The 20,761-nt window shown below is 37.9% G+C and overlaps 1 protein-coding gene across 1 annotated transcript in view; it reads right to left on the reverse strand.

Annotated features, from left to right (window-relative positions):
• Positions 1-20,761, reverse strand: part of TFCP2 (transcription factor CP2) — a 44,765-nt gene that overhangs the window by 11,894 nt on the left and 12,110 nt on the right. The window contains exons 3-11 of the mRNA XM_007420725.4: positions 19,074-19,225; positions 18,080-18,156; positions 13,703-13,808; positions 11,190-11,296; positions 8,443-8,595; positions 4,356-4,466; positions 2,678-2,766; positions 1,716-1,764; positions 962-1,055 (exon numbers count right to left, since the gene is read on the reverse strand). Of these exons, the coding sequence (XP_007420787.1) occupies positions 962-1,055; positions 1,716-1,764; positions 2,678-2,766; positions 4,356-4,466; positions 8,443-8,595; positions 11,190-11,296; positions 13,703-13,808; positions 18,080-18,156; positions 19,074-19,225 (938 nt within the window). The remainder of the gene's footprint in view (positions 1-961; positions 1,056-1,715; positions 1,765-2,677; positions 2,767-4,355; positions 4,467-8,442; positions 8,596-11,189; positions 11,297-13,702; positions 13,809-18,079; positions 18,157-19,073; positions 19,226-20,761) is intronic.

Here is a 20,761-nt window from a genome sequence, read left to right on the forward strand (position 1 = left end):
ACATAGAGTGCATTGCAATAATCTAATCGTGAGGTGACCAGGGCATGAGTGACTGTCTGAAGGGCCTCCTGATTGAAGAAAGGGCACAACTGGTGCACAAGATTTTAACAAGTATAGCATAACAAGTTCTGTTTCATCCAATCTTCTCCATTAATGGAGGGCAACTTACAGTCTATAGTACAAACCTCATTTTTGTTCCCCGTTTCCAACGACTGCTTATTTTTCTTGGTTCAATTATTCATTGCTTTTCCCCCCACCCAAAGGTCAAAATGCAGGCTTCTTAGTTTGCTTTTTTAAAAGCTCTGCCAATCTCTTCCCCCAGCCCCATGAAAAATTTGGCCCTGCCCACTCCAGCAACCTCCCTATTTCATCCCTTTGCCATGTACAGCACTTTACAAAATAACTACACCCCTGATCTACAAAAAGGATTCCTGCTCAGGTTCTACACAGTGGAAGAGCCTAGTGCATTTGAATATTAAGTTAAAAGATGCATGACCTGCAACAGGGAGATTATTAGGCAGGTCATAAATGCTCTTTACTGCTGCTTTTTTGGCAAGGGGATGAAAGAGAAGAGGCCAAAGTCTTTTGCCTGTTTCAAAATGAAGAGAAGGGGCACCGTTTTTTTAAATCTGGGCAGAATAAGATGCAGGGGTTATAGGTTTCATTCAAGCCTTCTCCCTCCAATAATTTAAGTACTGTTGACTAACATCTGCTTAGAAGTTGTAGCTCATTTGTACTGTAATAACCAAAAGCAGATTGAGTTACAGAAAGATGCTCCTGTGTCATTTTGACAGGAAAGAAGTGGAATAATCCTCAAGGCAGAGAATTATTCAAATGCATTAGCTTGAAGACGTGTAGAAAGAAGGGAGACTGTTAAGAGAAGATGGCAGGGAAATCAAGGGATGCAAATTCTGAAAACCTCTCCTGATGTTACCAAAGAGAAAAAAGCCTTTGGTTCTACCTGAGAAGTTTGTGAAAAGCCGTGAGAAAGTTGAGAAGCGATTCCGGTGCAGCCACTGCTGAGCTTCCTGAGGTGTGGATGTTGGTAAGAGGTTCTATGGCAAAAAGAAATTCAATTGTTTCTCTACAAGAGGAACACAGATCAATTACAGAACTAGATAACTGTTAGACTTTTTATATTTTGAAACTGGGAAATCAACCATCATATGCAATTCTCTCCCAGCATCTCCAAATATAACCTGAAACTTGCAAAGCTCAGTCCAACTAAGTCTGCAGTGTCTTGCTATGTTTGAAGCCTAAGAGTAATGCAGATTTGCAACTTCTATTAGCCTGGGGGCTCTACTAGGCTTTGTACGGCAGGCTGAGGGTTGGACTCCAAAAGTGGATGGAGGCAAGACCTATTCTGGGAAGGGGGTTCAGGAGTTTAAAGAGGCAAAATTGGTGCCTTAAGCATCTGCACTATTTAAGGCATCTGTTTTCCTCTTAAGATTTCCCACATTCAAAAAAAGGTGCCACATTTTTGGCTCCACCCATGTAGGAATGGCTGTTGGGCTCCATGGGATCCTTAGGCTCTCCATTTTTTCCACCTTGACTTACAAGACTCACTGTGTATCGGTTGCAGTATTTTGCATTGGGAACAGATAACTCAGAGAAAAGAACACTTTGGTCAACTAGCTCAGACCATCCCATTCCCACCTGTAGTCAGCAGTGGGGTAGAGAAGAGTAAGAAGTGGGAAGGATGAATTAAAACGTACATCTGTAATTGGAGCTGGAGGTTCAGGTTGGTGGTTTGGAGACCCGTTCCTAGTTTTAGAAAAACAAAACAGAAAAGGCACCTGAATTTTGCTTTTCTCTCCTTGGCACCTTATTTAAATATTCCATATCCTGTCAAAAGATTGGCGGGGGTTTAACAGAATCATGGTTAAAAGAACAGCTAAAGAATTATGGACCGTACAGTTTTTCCACGGCCCTTCCTTTAAGCACCACTGAGGTTGAGGCTTTTATCAGAATTAATCTTAACAAGAACAGTTATTAAGATGGAAGGTAACGATAGCCTAAACAATCATTAAAGGTAATGCTAATGTCACATTTCATCCTGGCTTTTGTGTTTTAGCTTTGAAGTAGTTCTTGCAGACTATTTAGTCCAACTCCATGCTAGATGCATGAAATCTTAAACTGGAGCATCCCTGAATAGCCATTCAGTCTTGGCCCAAAAACCTCCAGCCAACGGTCAAAGGAAAGCTAGACTACTGCTCAAGAGCAGAAAGAAGGAGCAGAAAGAGCAGCAATTTTCCCTTCTTCTCTTTTTGTACAAAGCTCTTTTGTGTTTGCTGCTTCTGCTGCTGCGGCTTAAGATTAAGGCCTTCCTTCTCCTCTTCTAGCTGCTTTATATAAGTCAGGCTGCCTGAGAGACTGTTGGGGAAGAGAATTCTGTTTCAAAATTAGGAGCACGTTAGTTTCAGCAGCACCTCTATCCCTGCAAACTAATACACCTCCTCTCCACAAATAATTAGATTTTTTTAAAGTGAAAAATATCCATTTTCTTGAACATTCACTCTTTTTGTCCCAGATTTTTTTTTGGGGGGGGGTATACTATGCAAAGCCATGAGAAGATGACCAGGGCCTCAAATGATTGCTAACCCTTGAGCTACAGAAACTAATAAATAGAGAAGCCTGTGAAAAAATACATGGGCAAAAGGCAGATACTCACACTTACCCTTCACTGATAGAGAAACTGCTGTGAGAACTGCTAAAGCCAGGTGATGGCACATTGTTGACATATGTGATCTCAGGCCATGGAGAGCACTGGAAATAAAAATACCCTTGTGAGGCACTCAGGACATCCCACAATGTTTCTGTCTTCAATACCACTTCTGTTCTTCTCCCATATAGGCACAGATGTGGGCTTCCAGCACTGTGGTGTGTGTGTGTGTGTGTGTGTGAGAGAGATAGAGAGGGAGGGAGGGAGGGAGGGAGGGAGGGAGGGAGGAAGGAAGGAAGGGGGGGCATATTGCTTGGAAATAGCAGGAAATGTCTGGGGAAAACAGCTCAAAGGCAGATTAAGAGCAGGGCAGAGTTTCCAATGATGAATAGGAATGGATCATGCTTTCCCTGTCCCTTGCCTCTATGTCTTTTTGCTTTCCCAGTCCTTGATAAAGGAAAAACAACAGCACACCCAATTTATCTGAGAAAAACTGCACACTTATTTGAATTGTTATTGGTCATTGTAAGCTAGAGGCACAAGCCCTACGTAAAGCGTTCCTTTCTTAAATGCTACAGGAAACAAGGCTTATTTTGGGGTTAAAGGTAAAAGAACATTGACTTTCTACACTCCCTTGTCAAGTGAAACTAAGAAAAATAGTTCTTTTGTTTTTATAAAATTTGTATACTAGAATATTTGAAAAAGGATCTTTTTGCACCCAAGAAGTGATGAAGTATTGCTGAACGTGTTCACATTATTCTTATGCACAGGGTATGGGTTTTATCCAGATTGTGACTCAGGTTAGGGTCCTCCCACTTACTAGCTTTTGCTGTTTATGAAGACAACATTTGCACCAGTGATTTATGGCCTAGGAATGTGCTGCAGTGATGTACTAGCACAGTATGAATAGCTACCAGCAATCTTGCTTAAAAACAACATGGAGCACACAAAGACTGCATAGCCAAATTTAGGGATTCTTTTATTGTTGTTTAACATGCATCTACCATGCTAATAACAGGCCTGAGGAGATATTAATAGTCTGGGACAATAACTTTCTCAGTGTGAAAGAGCATACTCCTCAGCTGCTTATCTGTGTTGCAGCAACTAGTTGATCCTGAAATGTTAAACACAATCAGATTTGGTTAATACTTGGATGGGAGGCCACTAGGAAATCCCAGGGCTTTTGGCTAGACTAGAGAAGTCAAGAAAACATTCCAGAAGGTGGCAATGGTAGATTAATGTGTATTGTTGCTAAGAACACTACATGGATGCATCTGTAAAATCACTAGGAGACAAGCTTGATTCCTAGAGAGATTTTATCATTACTTTTTCGGTTACTGGCATTAGTTTACTTGCTGTATAACACTGGTGCTAAATAGTATCTGTCTACTATGGCCCCCAAATTCTAATTTAACCCAGCTTTCATCCTAAACTTTCCAAACAACCTATCTTCAAAATAAAAAGCTATGCTTGCTGAGTAAGATAGATGTTGTAATTCAACAGTGTCTAAGGGCATCAGATTGGGAAAGGCAGATTTATAACATTACCAGTATCTGATCCAAATTAGAACTCTGGTTATTAATACAGCACTGTGAGCATATGAACAACCACTTTCCTTGAGCCCCAGCCCAGTCTTTTAAGTGTTTTGTTCACAACAGTTCTTGGATTTCTTGACACACATTACTAGTTTTACCTCGGTAAGTATTGTTGTCTCATATGAAGGTTGATATTTTTCCTTCTCGTGAGGAGTTCGCTTTTCCATTTTCTCTCTGTCGGTCTTTTGTTTTCTATCTGCTCCTTTGGGCTGGAAATTAAGCATGTTTATTAACTAATGTATAAGATATTGGAAAAGAGCACTCTGCAAATGTTCTCAGCTGGTGAGGACATCACAGTGTCCATTTGTGATACACAAGCAGAAGTGTATTTGTATAAATACACTATGACACTTGGCAGTAATAAGGTGTTGTGATTTCTCTGCCATTAACCGCTGCATTTGAGAGGCAGTAAAAAATAAAGCTAAGCAATGCTCTCCCAGGTTTATTCAAGATTCTGCTTTCACATCACAATCAGTGCTGACAAAAGCTAGATTCATATCTTTGGACAAAACTTGATCTTGGCTTAGCCGTTTTGGTTTGTAAACCAAGGTTATAGCATACTACAAAGTGTAAATCCAGGGAAGGAGGTGTAAGTACCAGAGATAATTCTGTGTCTTTGCCATGGCAGAACTCTGCCCAAGTGCCTGTTAGTTATTCAAAAACTAGTCAGGAACTTTTCATCTAGAAGAGCCTAACAGGGCTGTTATGTATGTAGGTTTTACTGCAGAATTTGCTTTTCTATGTTTTTCCCCTCTGGCACTGAAAAAGGCTGTAAGTTCTCTCCTGAGACATTAAGGAAACAAGTACTGCAGTGGCACAGGTCTAAGAAAGGTGATTTATTTGTCTGTTAATATTAAAAAACTGAAACATTTCCCATAAATCTCCGTAAGGATATAACACTGTCCAGAAGAGATGGTGACATTCACTTCCCCTACTGGGTTTAAAAGTTCATTCTGAAAATTAATGCAAACATGAAAAACCAGTTCCACTGCCTCCCTGCACTTGCTGAAGTCCTGTAGATGTTTATCTGTGCAAGTATTATGGAATCTGTTTGATTAGTTATAACAGAAGTGCTCACCTTGTACAAGATTATGCACAAAAGCTTTTCTTACATCCCAAGAAGTATGGGTACTATCTGCAGGATCATTAGGTTAAACTAAAAGTGACCACAGAGGAACACACCCATTTGATTAACCAGGCCTGGCCTAGATACACACATACTAATGGGAATTTGTTTTTTTAGAGCAAAAGAATGTGAATCCTCTGCTCCCTGGGAATTTTCTCTTCAGCTAAATACTAATTTCTAATAGGAGAAAAGTCTTGGTAGTGGGTGGTGGAATAAAAGTGATGAAGAGATTGGAGGTGGGAGATCACTTACCACTTCATAAAACCTTTTGCTCTCAAAATTCTGCTTTGTGTGAAATGGCATCAGATTTACAGAAAATGTGACGTCCCCATTGTCTAATATAATTTAGCTCTCAAAACTCATGTTCTGAACTAGTTTAAAACCATCACCCTTCCCCATTTTACCATTTTTACAAAATTAAGAATGTCAAGTTTTATTGTAGGACATAATCCAATATTGTACACACATTTTAATTTAATTCAGCATTTTATCTCATTACATTTACATCTAAAAAACTACAAGTATTAGGGTCCTAGCTTCTCATTCATAAGCACTTATGCTGATTACTACTGATGAGAGAGACAGAGAGAGAAAGAAAGAAAAAAAGAGAAAGACAGAGAGAATGAATACCATCTAAATGTGTAGGAGGGATCAATAGTTTCAGTGACCATAAGAGTGATGCTGATGGGAATGGAAGCCGCTGATGGCTTCCTTTGATGATAAGGTTGAAAGGGCAAAGGTAAAGTGAAAGTATCCACAATGAGGGTAAGAGCAGGCATGAAGAAGGCACCATTTAGGAGAAGGAATTCCAAAATTAAAGCTGGAAGAAAATAATGGCAAACCCCTTCTGTATTGCTGCCAAGAAACTGTGTGGGCATAACTGAAACGTTAATAAATTTGGCTACCAAATGATGAGAGCACCACACTGAAAAACACTGCTCGAGTTATTGAGGAAGAACACTGAACTTTCTCAAGAAGACCTGGAATGGGATGATATGATCAAATCAGAACCACAAGGACATTGTGCCTTGTGCATTGTGACACTGTGCATCGCTGACAGTGCCATTATTGAAAGGGGAGTACTTTTTACAAGGACACATACGATAGGAACATGGAATGTTAAAACCATAAATCAAGGGAAAATTGAAACTGTCAAAGCAAGACTAAAGCATACTAAGAAAGATATTTTAGGAACCAAAATAGGCTACTTTGAATCAGTGACATGATACATGTTTCCAGGTATGAGACCTTTTGAACGAGCAGAGTCACAATGATACACAGAAAGGACATTGCTTGGCTATAATGCAATAAGTGAAAGGATCATATCAATTAGAATTAAAGGATATTCACTGAACATCAATGTTATAGAAGTATATGCCCCTATTACAAACCTAGGAGCGGAAGACACTGAAGAATTCTTTGGATTCTTGGAACTGGAAGAGCAAATTGGAAGAGGTGCTATATGTAACCTCTAGAAAGGATGCAGTACTATTAATGGATGTTCAGAATGCAAAAGTTGGAAAAATGGAAGAACTTGGAAATACAGGACAACCTGGATAGGATAAATGTAGTATTTTTATTAATATACATAAAAGGGTATAAGAAAAAAGAAAAAAAAAGAAATTAAAAAAACAGATTAAAAAATTAAATAGCAAAAGCATATTTCATATAAGAAATTATTCAGCCTAATTTTAAAACACATCATTAAATCTTAACCATACAGAATAATAAGAGTCTTTCCAATGCAATGTTAGAGAACTAATTCAAAAAGAACAAATGAGCACACTTTGACAATCTAATATTATGAAACTGGCATTGCGCCATCTTTCCAACATCAAACGGTAATTTAAGCAAAGTTACTCTTCAGTGTTGTAACTGTAGCAACAGTAACGTAAGTTAGTTCTGATTAAGATCTTACAACAAAGAATAGAGCCATATATAAAGAAAGAAATGCCAAATGAATAGGCAGGTTTAAGAAAAGGCAGGAGGATATGATATCAGATAGCTAACATAAAATGGACAATACAGCAAGCAGGAGAATTTAACAAAGTTTATCTTACTGACTAGAGCAAGGCCTTTGACTGTGTAAATCATGCCAGAATGGTGGAATATATTAAAGATAAAGGTGTGCCAGGACACCTGATTGAATGGCAATGAACAAGAAGCTACTGTAAGAACTGAATTTAGAAAAACAGAGTGGCTCAGAATAGGGAAGGGGCCAAGAAAAAGGATGCATATTGCTCACATATAGCAAATATATTATTATCAAAATAAAAAGTGAAAATGAAAAATTTGGACTAATAATAAATATTAAGAAGGCAAAGGTAATGTCAGTCAGCAAGTTTAGTGAACTCACAGCTGATAGCAAAGAAGGAAAGGCAGTTGTTTTGTTTCCTTGGCCTCAACAACTAAGATGGACAGTGTACTATAGAATAAAGAGATTAATCTCATGGAGGAAAGCGATGAAAAACTTTTAAAAAGATCTTGAAGGATAAGGATAGTTGTATGACAAGAAAGATCAGAATAGTTAAGGCAATGGTATTTCCAGTAGTAACGTATGCATGAGAATGATAGACATCAGAATGGGTGATAGAAAAAAGACAGACAGCTTCAAACCATGGATGTGGAGATGATCACTAAGAGGACCATGGACTACTTTCCTAGGCAAAATAAATAACTGCTCTCTTGAGGCAATGATCAGTAAACAGAAAGGTATATACTTTGGGCATGTGATGGTGAGTGGTGAACTAGAAAAAGAGACAAGCCTGAGGGCATCAGAAGGGGAAGGCAATTGATAAGGTGTATGCATATAGGTCAGTTAGCTGGTCTATCTGTCTAGCCAGCCAGCCATCTTTATTATTCACAGCAAAATTTTAATTTTGGGTCCCAAAGGCATGAGCATGAACATGTAGACCAGAAATGCTACGGTACTGTTTTGTCTTCTTATGAAATGATTTAATTCCTGCTAGCTTTTTTTAAACATAACCCTACTAAGAAAATCAGGATCTATACTCTCCAGCTCTTGTTCACACATTATATGTCCTAAAGTACACATATACCTTGAAGACTTTGATCTGGCAACTGGCAGAATGCAAATGCTCTGTGTATTCCCCATTTTCATTTTCCTTGAAGGTGTCAATCTGGACTCTGAATGGCACACCTTTCTCTCCACCATGCTTCCTCATAGTGAACTCTGTACTGATGCAATGCACCTGTAAAAGAGAGCCAAAAATATGCTCCAAATGGCAACAATGCTGCTCATACAATGTAGACATACACAGAAAGTTTAATTATTACTCTAAGTCAGTTCTAACAAACGCCAGTTAGCCTGAGAGTCTATCTGCCAAAGCAAACCAAGATTACAGGCACATAAAGAAGCCACAGAAAAAAAGGCATTTTCTGCAAAGTATTAACAGTTGTCTTCTCTCAATGAAGAAGGGTTTAAACCAAACTGGAAAAATACTAGACCTGACCAACATAAAAAATATTTAATACACCATATCTGACATCTAGACACAAACCGTATGTGTATGTACTCAAAGAGTACAGAGCAAAAATGATGAGAGCAGGGATCAGAGCCTGGGGTACATCAAAATATAAGATGTCACTTTTTTCTATTCTAAAACTTAAGTGTAGTGCAAGTTATTTCTTAGTAAATCATGCACTAGAAATCACATCCACCAGGTATATCTAATTTGAGGCTCAATGAAGAGGTGATGATCTCTTAAGGGGTCTGGAAGACCTCCGGCTGAGCACCTCCCTCTTCTTTACTCTGAGGTGGCACTCCTTTCCTCGGCCTTTTTGGCACAATTTGTATCAATGTTAGTGCCAAGCTAAATGCAAACCATGGTAAGCCATGGCTGGAATCTGGACAGAGCTCAATTTTCACTGGGAAGGGAAGAGAAATGGAGCAAAAAAAAGAAAGCAGCAGCCAATCCAAGGAGAAAGGAAGATAAAAGTTCTTTCATTGAGTGTCTTAGACATTGTGCTAAGCCATAACAAGGATTCTTAGTTTGTGGCTTAGTGGGATGGGTGCATTCACCATTGTGGCTAAAAAATGTGTGTGATTCAGATCATATCAATACGCCATGGTTTAAAATTTTGGCTCCGTATAGGTATGAGCTAAGTTAATATTTTAACTATGATAAAGAAATAAGGAAATGATATGCATACGTGAAATCCACAACACTGAAAACATTGTGTTAAAATCCAAGGAAAGTAGACTGTATTATTTTGTCCTTGCTCTGCTTAGAAGCGTTTAATCTTTTTTTTTTTACAAATAATAATTCTAATCAATATTTATAAAGCTTTATTTTGTAAAAAAAATTATGCCTTAAGTTAGATGGAGAATGAAACATTTTTTTTCCTGAGATAAGAATAGGTGAATAGTGTAAAATAAAAGAAGTACAAATTACTTAGGACACAGGAAGGCAATTTTTTTCTGATGTCTACACTTCACTTTTTATTTTTCCTTTAATTATTGCCCTTGAGAACCACAAGGGACCTATGATGAGGGGTTTAAAGGTGAAAAAAGAAAAGAAGCAGCAACAGCAAAAGGAACACTGCATAATTTCAGGAATGTAATCAAGGGAGTTGCTCTGGGGGCACATTATTAGGATTGGGGGTTGGCATGATAGATATTAACTTCTGATTTAGAAATAAATTCATTTCACAGATCACCTATGAACTTGCAGGAAGCTTCAGCAATTCATAGCTTTGGCACTATGCTTCTAATAATTACCTACCTCAACTAGTTGATATGAAATCAAATGTATGTCAGTTCTAAATTTCTCAATTGCCTAGATGCAGTATGTCTGTCCTTCTGAAAAGGACAGTCTGTCCTGCTTTTTTTTTCTACCTTTCTAATATTTGTCCTGTAGATGAGATTAAATTATAGCAAGGAGGATCCTCTCTCAAAATATCACAAAATGAATGGTAGTTTTGCCAGTTGTTGATACCTGGGTAGCATTATTATTAATTTATGAACTTGGAACCTCTCATCAGCATTTACGGAAGTTCCCCTTCACCGTTTCTGATGAAGAAGTTGATGCTTAAAACAAAAGCAATGTTGTCTTGAACTGAAGCATGATAACTATGAATGAATTATATTTAGCCATTCATTGTCCAAAATGACATCAAAGCAAAGGAAGATGGGAGGAGGGCAACTGACAGGCTGAGTTTACACATTCCATTATTTCATAATGTGTTTGGCTTTGACTTAAATTTCCCCAGTTGCAACTTATTCTACAAATCCTAATTAAACAAACAATAGCATGGCAGAATCTTTAACCCAAACACAGAGATTTAAATACAACAAAAAAAGTGTTGAAAATAGAAGACTATTAATTTGTTGCTGTGATGGATGGATATAGAAGGTTACATGGTAACTAGGCTAAAATAATTCAATCAAAGCACAATCAAATTCAATCACACCTGGTCTACCAGCACTTTTCTATGTTCTATTTTGTACTCCAAGCACCAGTGCTTTAAAATGATAACCAGTCACACTTCCTTTGCTATGTACACTTAAGAGATACTGTCACACTATATGCATGCTAGAAGAGCACATTAATCTTACACAGATTTACAAGGCAACCAACACTTTGCTTCCTATATATTCTTATCTATATATCTACCTTTCTATCTATCTACCTTTCTATCTATCTACCTTTCTATCTATCTACCTTTCTATCTATCTACCTTTCTATCTACCTACCTACCTACCTACCAATCTATCAATCTATCAATCAATCAATCATATTTATATGGCTGCCCATCTCACAAAACGAGACTCTTCCTGATTTACCTGAATAAATACAGAAGTCCTCTTTGAAGGATCCCAAAGAAACTCTACTGTATTCAACTGTGTTGGATTTGCTCTGGGATCTATTATACCCACAGACATTGGAATATCTAAAGACGACAAAAATTAGTCACACTTTAGTACAGAAGATAATACTTGTTTATTTAACAGGTCCATTCAAGTCCAAGCAAAATGATATAACAATTAATGTCAAGACTGTACAATCAAAATACAATCTGTACCCACAACAAGCAACAATCTTGCTGAAGGCTACCTAAGAAATTCATGTATAATTAAAACAATTAAGAACATTGGAACTAGCAGGTTTGACAGAATGCAGGCCAAGGGACAAACTAAGAGCAAAATTATTCACCAAGCTAATTGTATGTATGCTTTAAGTAAACTATGGGCTTTATCCCTTTGGCCATTCCTTGTGTTTCAGTTCAGGTGAAGACTTTTGCGGGTGACCAAAGTTATAGGAGGAGAACCAGTTTGGTGTAGTAGTTAAGGTATCAGGCTAAAAAAAGGAAACCATGAGTTCTAGTCCTGCCTTAGGCACAAAGCCAGCTAGGTGAGGGCCAGTCACTCTCCTTCAGCCCTAGGAAGGAGGCAAGGGCAAACTACTTCCAAGAAACCTTGCCAAGAAAATTACAGGGACTAGTACAGGCAGTTGCCAGAAGACAAAACTGACTTGAAGGCACAAAAACAATAAAGTTATAAGAATTATATTAATATATTGAGAAAAAAGGGTTAAAAAGTTGTGAAGTAACCTGAAAAGCATGCATGTGCAAGACTATATTAATATATGAAAATTTTTGAAAACATCATTTTGATAAAATCCTTGTATTCCCTATGGCCATGGAACTGTAATGAAAAAGGACAATTTGACATTGATTGACCAATACCAGACTTTGATGAATTACCATGACATGATCTGTGATGCTGAGGTAACCCAATAATCCATTTGAGATAATCCAGCATTCATTATAAAAAAGAGCTGAAGGGAAGAAAAGACCCAAATCCCATCTTCCATTCCATCATCACAAACAACACTCCAAGGGACTCCCCATGCTCTTTTGTTGCCTGGTCAGCATAAGAAAGGTTTTAGGTAAGTATGATCTGAATGACTGAAAAAAATGAAAATGTGAGATACTTAGGCTACTAAAAAAGAGCTTTAGAAATTTATGATAGTCTCTGGTCTTGTTGGGCGATGTTCACTGAGCTTGCTCTAAAGGTGCCTAAAAGGCCCTAATTCTGTAACAGAGGACAAGCCTCTTCTGTACAAAACAGTGGCTAAAGCTCCGTCATTCCACCTAGCTTCAGTGTAAAGTCATTCACCCATGTCGTTAGCAATTACATAAATGTGTATTGTTGAGTTTGGTCATGAATCTGATACTACGTAAGCTCCATCCAGATAGCTGTACTAGTTGATACAAAAGATTTTGGAAGTTACAGAAGGCTAGTCTATATATGAACTGTACATCAACATTAGCAACCTACTACTCTTCAGATATTTTGGACTTCTAATCCCTTAACGTAGTCAGGTTGACTGGTTCCAGTGGGAATCTGAAGGGCAAAAGGTTACTTAATCCTGCTTTATATTAAGAAGCACACATAGCTATGCACCTAAGTAGAATTCTGTGACCTATATGAATTATGTAATTTTTCATTTATTCATTTTATACTGCTAATTGTAGAAGAGTGAAAAGGAATAACCCAGATTTATTAAAACCCTATGTTTTGAACAGTGGGAGGTGTCCATGATCTGCTTCCTCCAACTTATCAAGCCTTTCTCATATTTCAACTCTATAAATAAAAACTAGTACTTTTCTTTTTTAATGGAGAGCTAGCAAAGATTCAGCATTTCAAGCATACAGAGGTTTTGTAAGGACATTTTCCTCAAGTCATTCTCAAGTAAAAACAAAAAGCAATTGATCACACATAATGCAACTGTGCCAAAGAAAAAAGAAAAAAGGAGACAGGCAAAAAGCTCTTTGAGAATTTTACACAGGTCTTAAGACTTTTGCTACACATAGTCAGAAATTCAATCCACTTTATTTCCAGGCCAAAAACACAAGACTGCAGCTTGAATTGCTTACTTATATAGAATATTCTGATGAATTAAATAATTAGGGGAATGCACGAAGGGCAAGAGGACACTCTTTCCTAGTTTAAAGCAGCTTCCAATGGGAACATGAAGCCAGGAAAGGCTAAAAAGCTTTCTGATTCTACTAGGAGGGGGTTTTAGCCACAAGCAGCTAAACAATGCAATCCAAGCAACCATGCGGCCTGAGCAAAGCACAGGATTGTGACAGAGAATTGTTTAGAGAGCAAACCACTCAAGATGGGCCATCTAAGCAATCAAAAATATATCTTCATGGGAAAATAATCTAATGTAAGTCCAGGCGCTGTCAGTCAAGGGGGAAAACTACTTTCCAAAAGCAATAGTGGAAGGTAAGCTGACAAAGAAAAGAGCTATAACATAACGGTAGTCCACATTTACCAAAGGCACTCACCAATATCCAGTATTCTGTCCCCTGGCCTGTTCCATCTCCAGCCCTCCAACTGTTGATGCTCTGTGTACTGCAGCCGCCGGTCATGGAACACCACTCTAAATATACTCTAAGAAACAAAAGAACTTCCCATGGATTATAATTAATATGCTGGAATACAAGTAGGTTTAAAAGAAAAATGATGATTGAGGAGAGGAGGTGATTTTTGGGAGCTTCTTCCAAAAATATGCCTTCAGCAGACCCACCTACCATAACGCTAATTAATTATATGGATTGGACATATTTTGTTTAGCACTGACACACATAGTCAATTCACATTCATGATCCTATTTATGGCAAAAGACACATGAAGCCAAGATTCACTCCCATACTGCACTGCATTCTGAAGTAAAATACTAGAGCAATGTATGAAAAGGCTCTAAATTTCTCCAAGGATTAGTTCAAATATGCTTATAAATCAACTGCTAAACCTGAATCAAGGAAATGCATAAACAGATTCCACTGAAAAATTTTGCTCTGGAGTGGATTGAGAGTTCTATCCAAGACATTTGAATTACAATTTACAGGTAGTCCTAAGGTTACAACCACTCGTTCAATGACCGTTCAAAGTTACGACAGTGCTGAACGAGGAGGACTTACGACCAGTCCTCAAAGTTCCAGCCATTGTTCCTGTGGTCAAATGATCACAATCCAGGCGCTCAGTGCCTGGCTCATGATTACAACATCGCAGCAAGCCATGGTCATGTGTTCGCAATATCTGACATTCCCTGCCAGCTTCCCAACAAGCAAAGTCAAAGACAAGCAAAGACAGGAAGTCAGAAGTCACTTCCACTCCAGCTGCTCTTTTGCCCACCCATGCTCCATAGCGTCTGCCTGCAGCACCCCCCTGCACTCCACAGAACCTGCCTGAGGTACCCCCCACCTGTCTGTAGCTCTCACCTGCAGTTCTTACCTGTCAGCCCACTTGCCTGGGACTCCCGCATCTTTCCACTTAATGACACGTGCAATCCTGGAGTTACAATTGCTGTCACTAAGCGATGCAATCAAGTGATGTCACACTTTACAACTCCATTGCTTAATGATGGAAATTCTGGTCCCAACTGCTGTGGTAACCCAAGGACTACCTGTACTTTCATAGTTATTTGCCGTAATTCAATGTTCCCACTAAGAGATTAACATGCATGTGAGCTACTTGGATGTACCTTGTAGCTCAGCACCAGGTACGAAAACAAAACAGACTTCCAATAAGGCTAATTCTTACAGGGAGCATCCTCAAGACACTGAATATTTCCATGATTTCTAAGCACTCCAAAGGCCAAAGGGCTAGAAACTATCATGGTATTCAGAGGAGGGAAACTACCATTATTATTCAATAGTAGATGACATAATGAATCCACATTCTACATTAGGGTCTAGAATGTGGTAATACAATGTGCTAGAAAAAAGCTCAGATTTCCCTGTTTTAAAAAATGCAGAATTAGAAGAAGCAACTGTTAACAATAGACTCAACATCTATAATAGAGATGATACATCTGGGTGAAGCACACATACACACAAGGAAAAAAATGCTGCATGCAGTATTTATCTATTATCACCTGTCTTAGCTAGTCTTGACTCCCAGCAACTGTCTGGACAAATCCCTGCAGTTTTCTTGACATTTTTGGAAGTAGTTTGTCACTTTCTTCTTCCTAGGGCTGAGAGAAAGTGACTGCCCCAAAGTCAACCAACTGGCTTTGGGCCTAAGGCAGGACTAAAACTTAACCTCTTGGTTTCTAGTCCGATGCCTTTAACCACTATATCAAATTGGCTCTCTTTAATTTACATAGTGTTACAAAACAGAATCCTTTGAAAAAAAATATTTTTTTGCTGCAGTAACACTATTATATGTTCCCAGATTTTTACATTAATAAACGTATTCAAGTATAAGCAATAGCCAGAAAGCAAGAGGCAGTTAGCTATATAATTTAAAGGGAAGCCATGATTACTTAAGTATTTAAGAAATTGTTTAAACCATACTGAAAATGTTCAGGTATCTTCCATTCTAGTATGGTTTTTGTCCAGAATATCATTCTATCTTAGGAAAACAGGTTAATGTTATAAATTACAGAACATTTGCATTAGACTGGATGCTACCTTGACCCAGAATCAATGATAGGGGTGTCCAGTAACTACCTCTTGTATGATAAGATTGGATCAATTTCCATTTGTAGTGCCTAAGGATGTGGATAGGCTGCTTGGAGCAGTACGTTCTGTCAGTTGTCCTCTGGATGCTTGACCACTATAACTTCTAACAGGAAGTTATTAGAAACTGTTTCATTAACATCATAAGTGCCTCTTTGAAGGAGGGTGGGATGACTCCTTGTATAAAGGTGGTAGTTATTAGACTTCTTCTTAAGAAGCCTGACCCAGATCCTTCAGAGATGGGCAATTATAGGCCAATCTCCAACCTTCTATAGGTAGGTAAGGTGACTGAAAGAGTGGTGGCTTCTTAACTGCAGGCAGTCCTGGAGGAAGCAAATTATCTTGACTCATGTCTTGAGCACTTGGTAGCTTTCAATACCACTGACCATGGCATCTTTCTGGATAATATGAGAGATCTGAGAAAAGGGGGCACAGCTTTGCAGTAGTTCCTTTATTATCTGTTGGGTGGATTTCAAATGGTGCTGCTTACAATGATTATATAGAGACTTCAGGGCTTCATTCTGTCTCCAATGCTTTTCAATATCTAAATGAAACCACTACGGTGATCATCAGGACATTTGGAGCTGGTGCTATCACTATGCTTACGATACCCTGTAGAGGTGTGTGAGCCAAATCTATTTGTTCAGGAAATGGTATGGCTCCCTTGAAGGTCTGCCCAAGGCTGACAAAAGTGCTCATTGTTAGAGGCCATAATTCCTGAATTGGTAGATTATACCTTCCCATAAAGAATAGGTATACAGATTGGGTGGGGTTGCTTCTGGACCTGAATCTCTCTCTAGTTTTCCTGATTAGGCAGTGGCTAAGAGTGCCTTTGGTCAGTTTTGGTTGATGTGCCAATTTCCCTTTCTGAAAAATAATGATCTAACCTCCAGGACTGATTATGGTAATGTACTCTACATGAAGCTGACATTGTGTCCAGTCCAGAATCTTCAATCAGTACAAAACTCAATAGCCAGGCTGGTCTTGGTAAAAATGCAGAGACCATATTACACATGGGTTTAAAGGTACTGAACTGGCTGCCTGCTGATACCCAGAAAAAAAATAATGTGGTGGATTTTACCTTTAAAGCCTTATATAGCTTAGGTACAAGGTATCTGAGGATTGCTTTTTACTATATTAACCTTACTGAATGTCATCTACACTTGCTGCAAGCTGGTTTGGAGGTCCCGGGGTCAAGCCTTCTCTGTTGCCACCCCAGTTCTTTCAAATGCACTGAGGGACCTGTCATCTTCATTAACTTTTTAAAGCCCTTTAAAAACATTTTATTTATAATTATTTTTACTAGCATTAATTAGTTTACATTGCTATTTTAACTGTTTTTAATATATTGATTTTAAATCTATTTTTATTCTAAACTGTGAAGAGACTTCAAAGGTCAGAAATTTACTTAGTTAAATAAATACTCTTGCTGTCTAAGGTCGTGTATGTTTAGCTCAAAGAACTTGAATCTAAAACTAAAAGGATTGCAACAGGTAGATTTTCCTACTTTGCATATTGCTTCAGTCCGGCTTCCAGCTATAGATAAAAAAAGGAACAGCTGTGCTTGCCAGTTCTACTGTCTAAACATTACTAAATTTTCCTGCCTATGTTCAGATAAACATAAAACAAGCCTACAATTGAGGTTATTGTACCTTATTTTGGTGCTGAACCTTCTACTGCCTCCTGCACTTCTGAGGCAACTTCATGCAAGGCAAGAATAGTGGGATAGTGAAAGAAAGGTTGCCCCACTAGGTATTTTACATCATTTTGCTATCCCTTTTAAAAACCCTCTGCAAATTAATACAGAAACTATAGCAAGCCACAAATTTACAATCTTGATTCAAGACTACGTACCAAGCTTTTTAGTTGATATGTCTTTGGAAGATTCAGTGAAATCCAAAATTCTAAGAGATGCAAATTTCATCTGCCTTATTTATTAACTTTGCATTATTTATGCTTCAAGTAGCAAGGTTTCCTCATTCATCAGTGGCCTATCCACTTAATTTGTCACCCACTAATCTTTCTTTTTGCTCCTCACTAAATTGCCATTCCTAATATTATCAGCAGGGCTTGCTGGGATGATGTAAGTGACTGCATCACTTTGCATAATTTAGTATCATTAATTACCTGGCAAACATGTTTGTGGAAATCTGATTAAGCTCTGTCACATATTTTGGGAGAAGACAGATTAATACATACCTTTACAAGCTTCCCATTTAGTTCAGGCAATTCCCCCATTTTCCTGTTGTCCAGCATTCTGATTTCATAAGACTGACCTGAAGAAGAAAATATATTTGCAGTTACCATGAAAAAAAATAGGACTTGCTGTCTCAGTCTGAAAAAAAAAAGCAAGCAACTGACAGACCCCAGAGTGTATTGGAAGCAATGAAAAAAAGGGCCATTTTGTGTGAAAGTATATCTGTATCACTATATCCCTTTTAAAACAGTCCATGTTTCATTAGGTCTGAACTTGATTAAACCAGAAATGACTTGCAATCTGGAGGTCAGTTATGTTACTCCGAACTGTATTAAACTAAGAGAAACGTAAACAGGTATATCAGCCAATATCCCTCTACTTCCCCAGTTATACTGATCCAATAACAAGATACTATTGGTTCATACGGGCGAATTCCAGGTCGTGTTAATTGAATGACACTTCTGATATATTCTGTATACAGCTAATAGGTCAGTAACATTTTACATCTACCAGAACTATCACTAATCTTTTTCAAATCAGCTGCATAGATACGTGAGGAGTGCCAAAAGTTAGCTGAATACAGAAAGTATTACATAAATTAAGGTTTATTGAAGTTGAGGTTCTTTTGACAGTAACTAAGATTAAGCTGGTTTAGAGATTATGAGTTGGATATCCTTAGGCAACTGCATGGTTTTGTCAGGTACTCCCAGGCCTGTGAGTCACATCAAATATTCATGCTTGTCATTCCTGTATTCCCAACTATTTTGTTTAACTTCACTGTAAAGTGCTCTGACAGTTTTACTGGACAATGGCATATAAGAATTTCAATTAAATTAATAAATAACCTAAACTACTGTTTGTTGTTTCCCTCTTCCCATTGGACATTTTAACTTTTATTAACACTGGTTTGAACAGCCAACTTACACTGATATGTACCCAGAACTATAAAGCAGCCTTTTTCCCACCTAGTATTCTAGCAACAGAAATGTAGCTCACCTTGATTAAGATAGGTGAGAGTTTCATCATGAAGTTTCACAGCAGGGGAAGTGGCAGCACACAATACATACTGAAAGGGCAGAATTTTGTTCTCATTGTCAGGAGGCAAGCTGGATTCTTCTTGCTTAAAGATGGGCAAGGCAAGGACATCACTGCAAAACAAATGTGTGATCAGGACAATTATTTTTGTTAGCTTTACTGAAATCTTTTAAATTACAATGAGTATCCATATTTGACAATTAAACAAATCCATGCAGTACCTTAGCACATTAAAATAAGAATTTCCTAAACAGAATAGGAGAACAAAAGGAATGTGTGTGCGGTTACATATCTAAATCAATTTAGCAAGGACAACTTCCCTATCAAAAAATCCTTTCAGGAAGGATATCTGGGTTCTGGACTTCTGGTGAGAACATCATGGCGAGCTAGATGTCGTCACTGCAGCAGGATGGCGGGACGGCATTTACAATGGAGATCAGCAACTGGATGCAGGATCCTGGCTGCCGAAATCTCTCCAGAGGAAGGAGAGATCCTGAGATAGCACACGTGCACTTCAGACAACCGCTCCTCATGAGTAGACTGCAGGAACTGAGGTTTTGGGTTGGCTTATGAGTTGAGCGGCTGGGAGTCAAGAGAGAAACCATCTATGCCCACTGTTGTAATTCAGCCTTTTTTTAAGGACAAAGCTTTGGAACAGCAAGTTTCACTGCATTCACTGGGCGAGTCGCCTTCTCCTTAGAGAAAGAATTTTTAAATACGATTTTAAGGATTGGATATATATTACTTTTTGGATCAAACAGCAAAAGGGTGCTTAAAGTGTTGATTCTGAAAAGTAAACAATGGATTAAGGGTCCAGATGGACTTGAAATTATAATTTTAAATTAATTAGAAGAATCCTTCCTGTGGGAAACTGTGAGTGTTTGGGTTTCTTTAAGAAAAAACATGATAGGATGAGACTTTGAAGACTGCTACACTGGATAAGTTTGACATTAATTTGAATGTGGATTTAAATGTGACAAGCAATGAGAAAGTCATGGAAAAAGATGTACTGGACATACAAATGAAACCAGTTGATCTTCAACACTTAAAGGAGATATACACATATTAAATCAGAAAAGCGATTTGGATAACTTTTTCTTACTGGATGTAGAAAAGAAGTCTGTTAAAGTTTTGAAGGTTTCTTTGAGAAGGGACAAAAGAAAAGATATTTTTTTCTTACTGGATGTACAAAAGAAGTCTGTTAAAGCTCTGAAAGATTCTTTGAGAAGGGACCAAAAAAAAGATGAAAAGAAATCAAGCTCTGGGCCTTTATCTGAAAGGGTTAAAAATCAAGATTGTTAAAAGTATAGGGAAGAAATATAGGGTTGGCGTATCTGACCAAGTTTAAAATAGATAAGTAGTAATATCTGGTAACCCTTACTGGAGTTTTGCTGATACCAACTGAATGACAAGGTTTCGGGATTTTGTTTTTCATTAACAGATGAGATATGGGGTGAAGAGAGTATTTGTTGTACTTTAAGAGATGGTGTTAAGCTATTAAAATTGTTTATACTTGTGATGAAGGGGGAAGTTACTTTTTTTTTCTTTTTTCTTTTGTTCCTTTTTTAAAATATTTTTGTAGTCTATATTAGTTTTTATTTTCTCTATTCGTAATTATTAATAAAATCATTTGAAAAAAAGGAAGGATA

Source organism: Python bivittatus, unplaced genomic scaffold (genome assembly GCF_059951505.1).
Source record: "Python bivittatus isolate LINGU-HERP-01145 unplaced genomic scaffold, Pbiv_v1 ctg000220_np1212, whole genome shotgun sequence".
NCBI lineage: Eukaryota > Metazoa > Chordata > Lepidosauria > Squamata > Pythonidae > Python > Python bivittatus.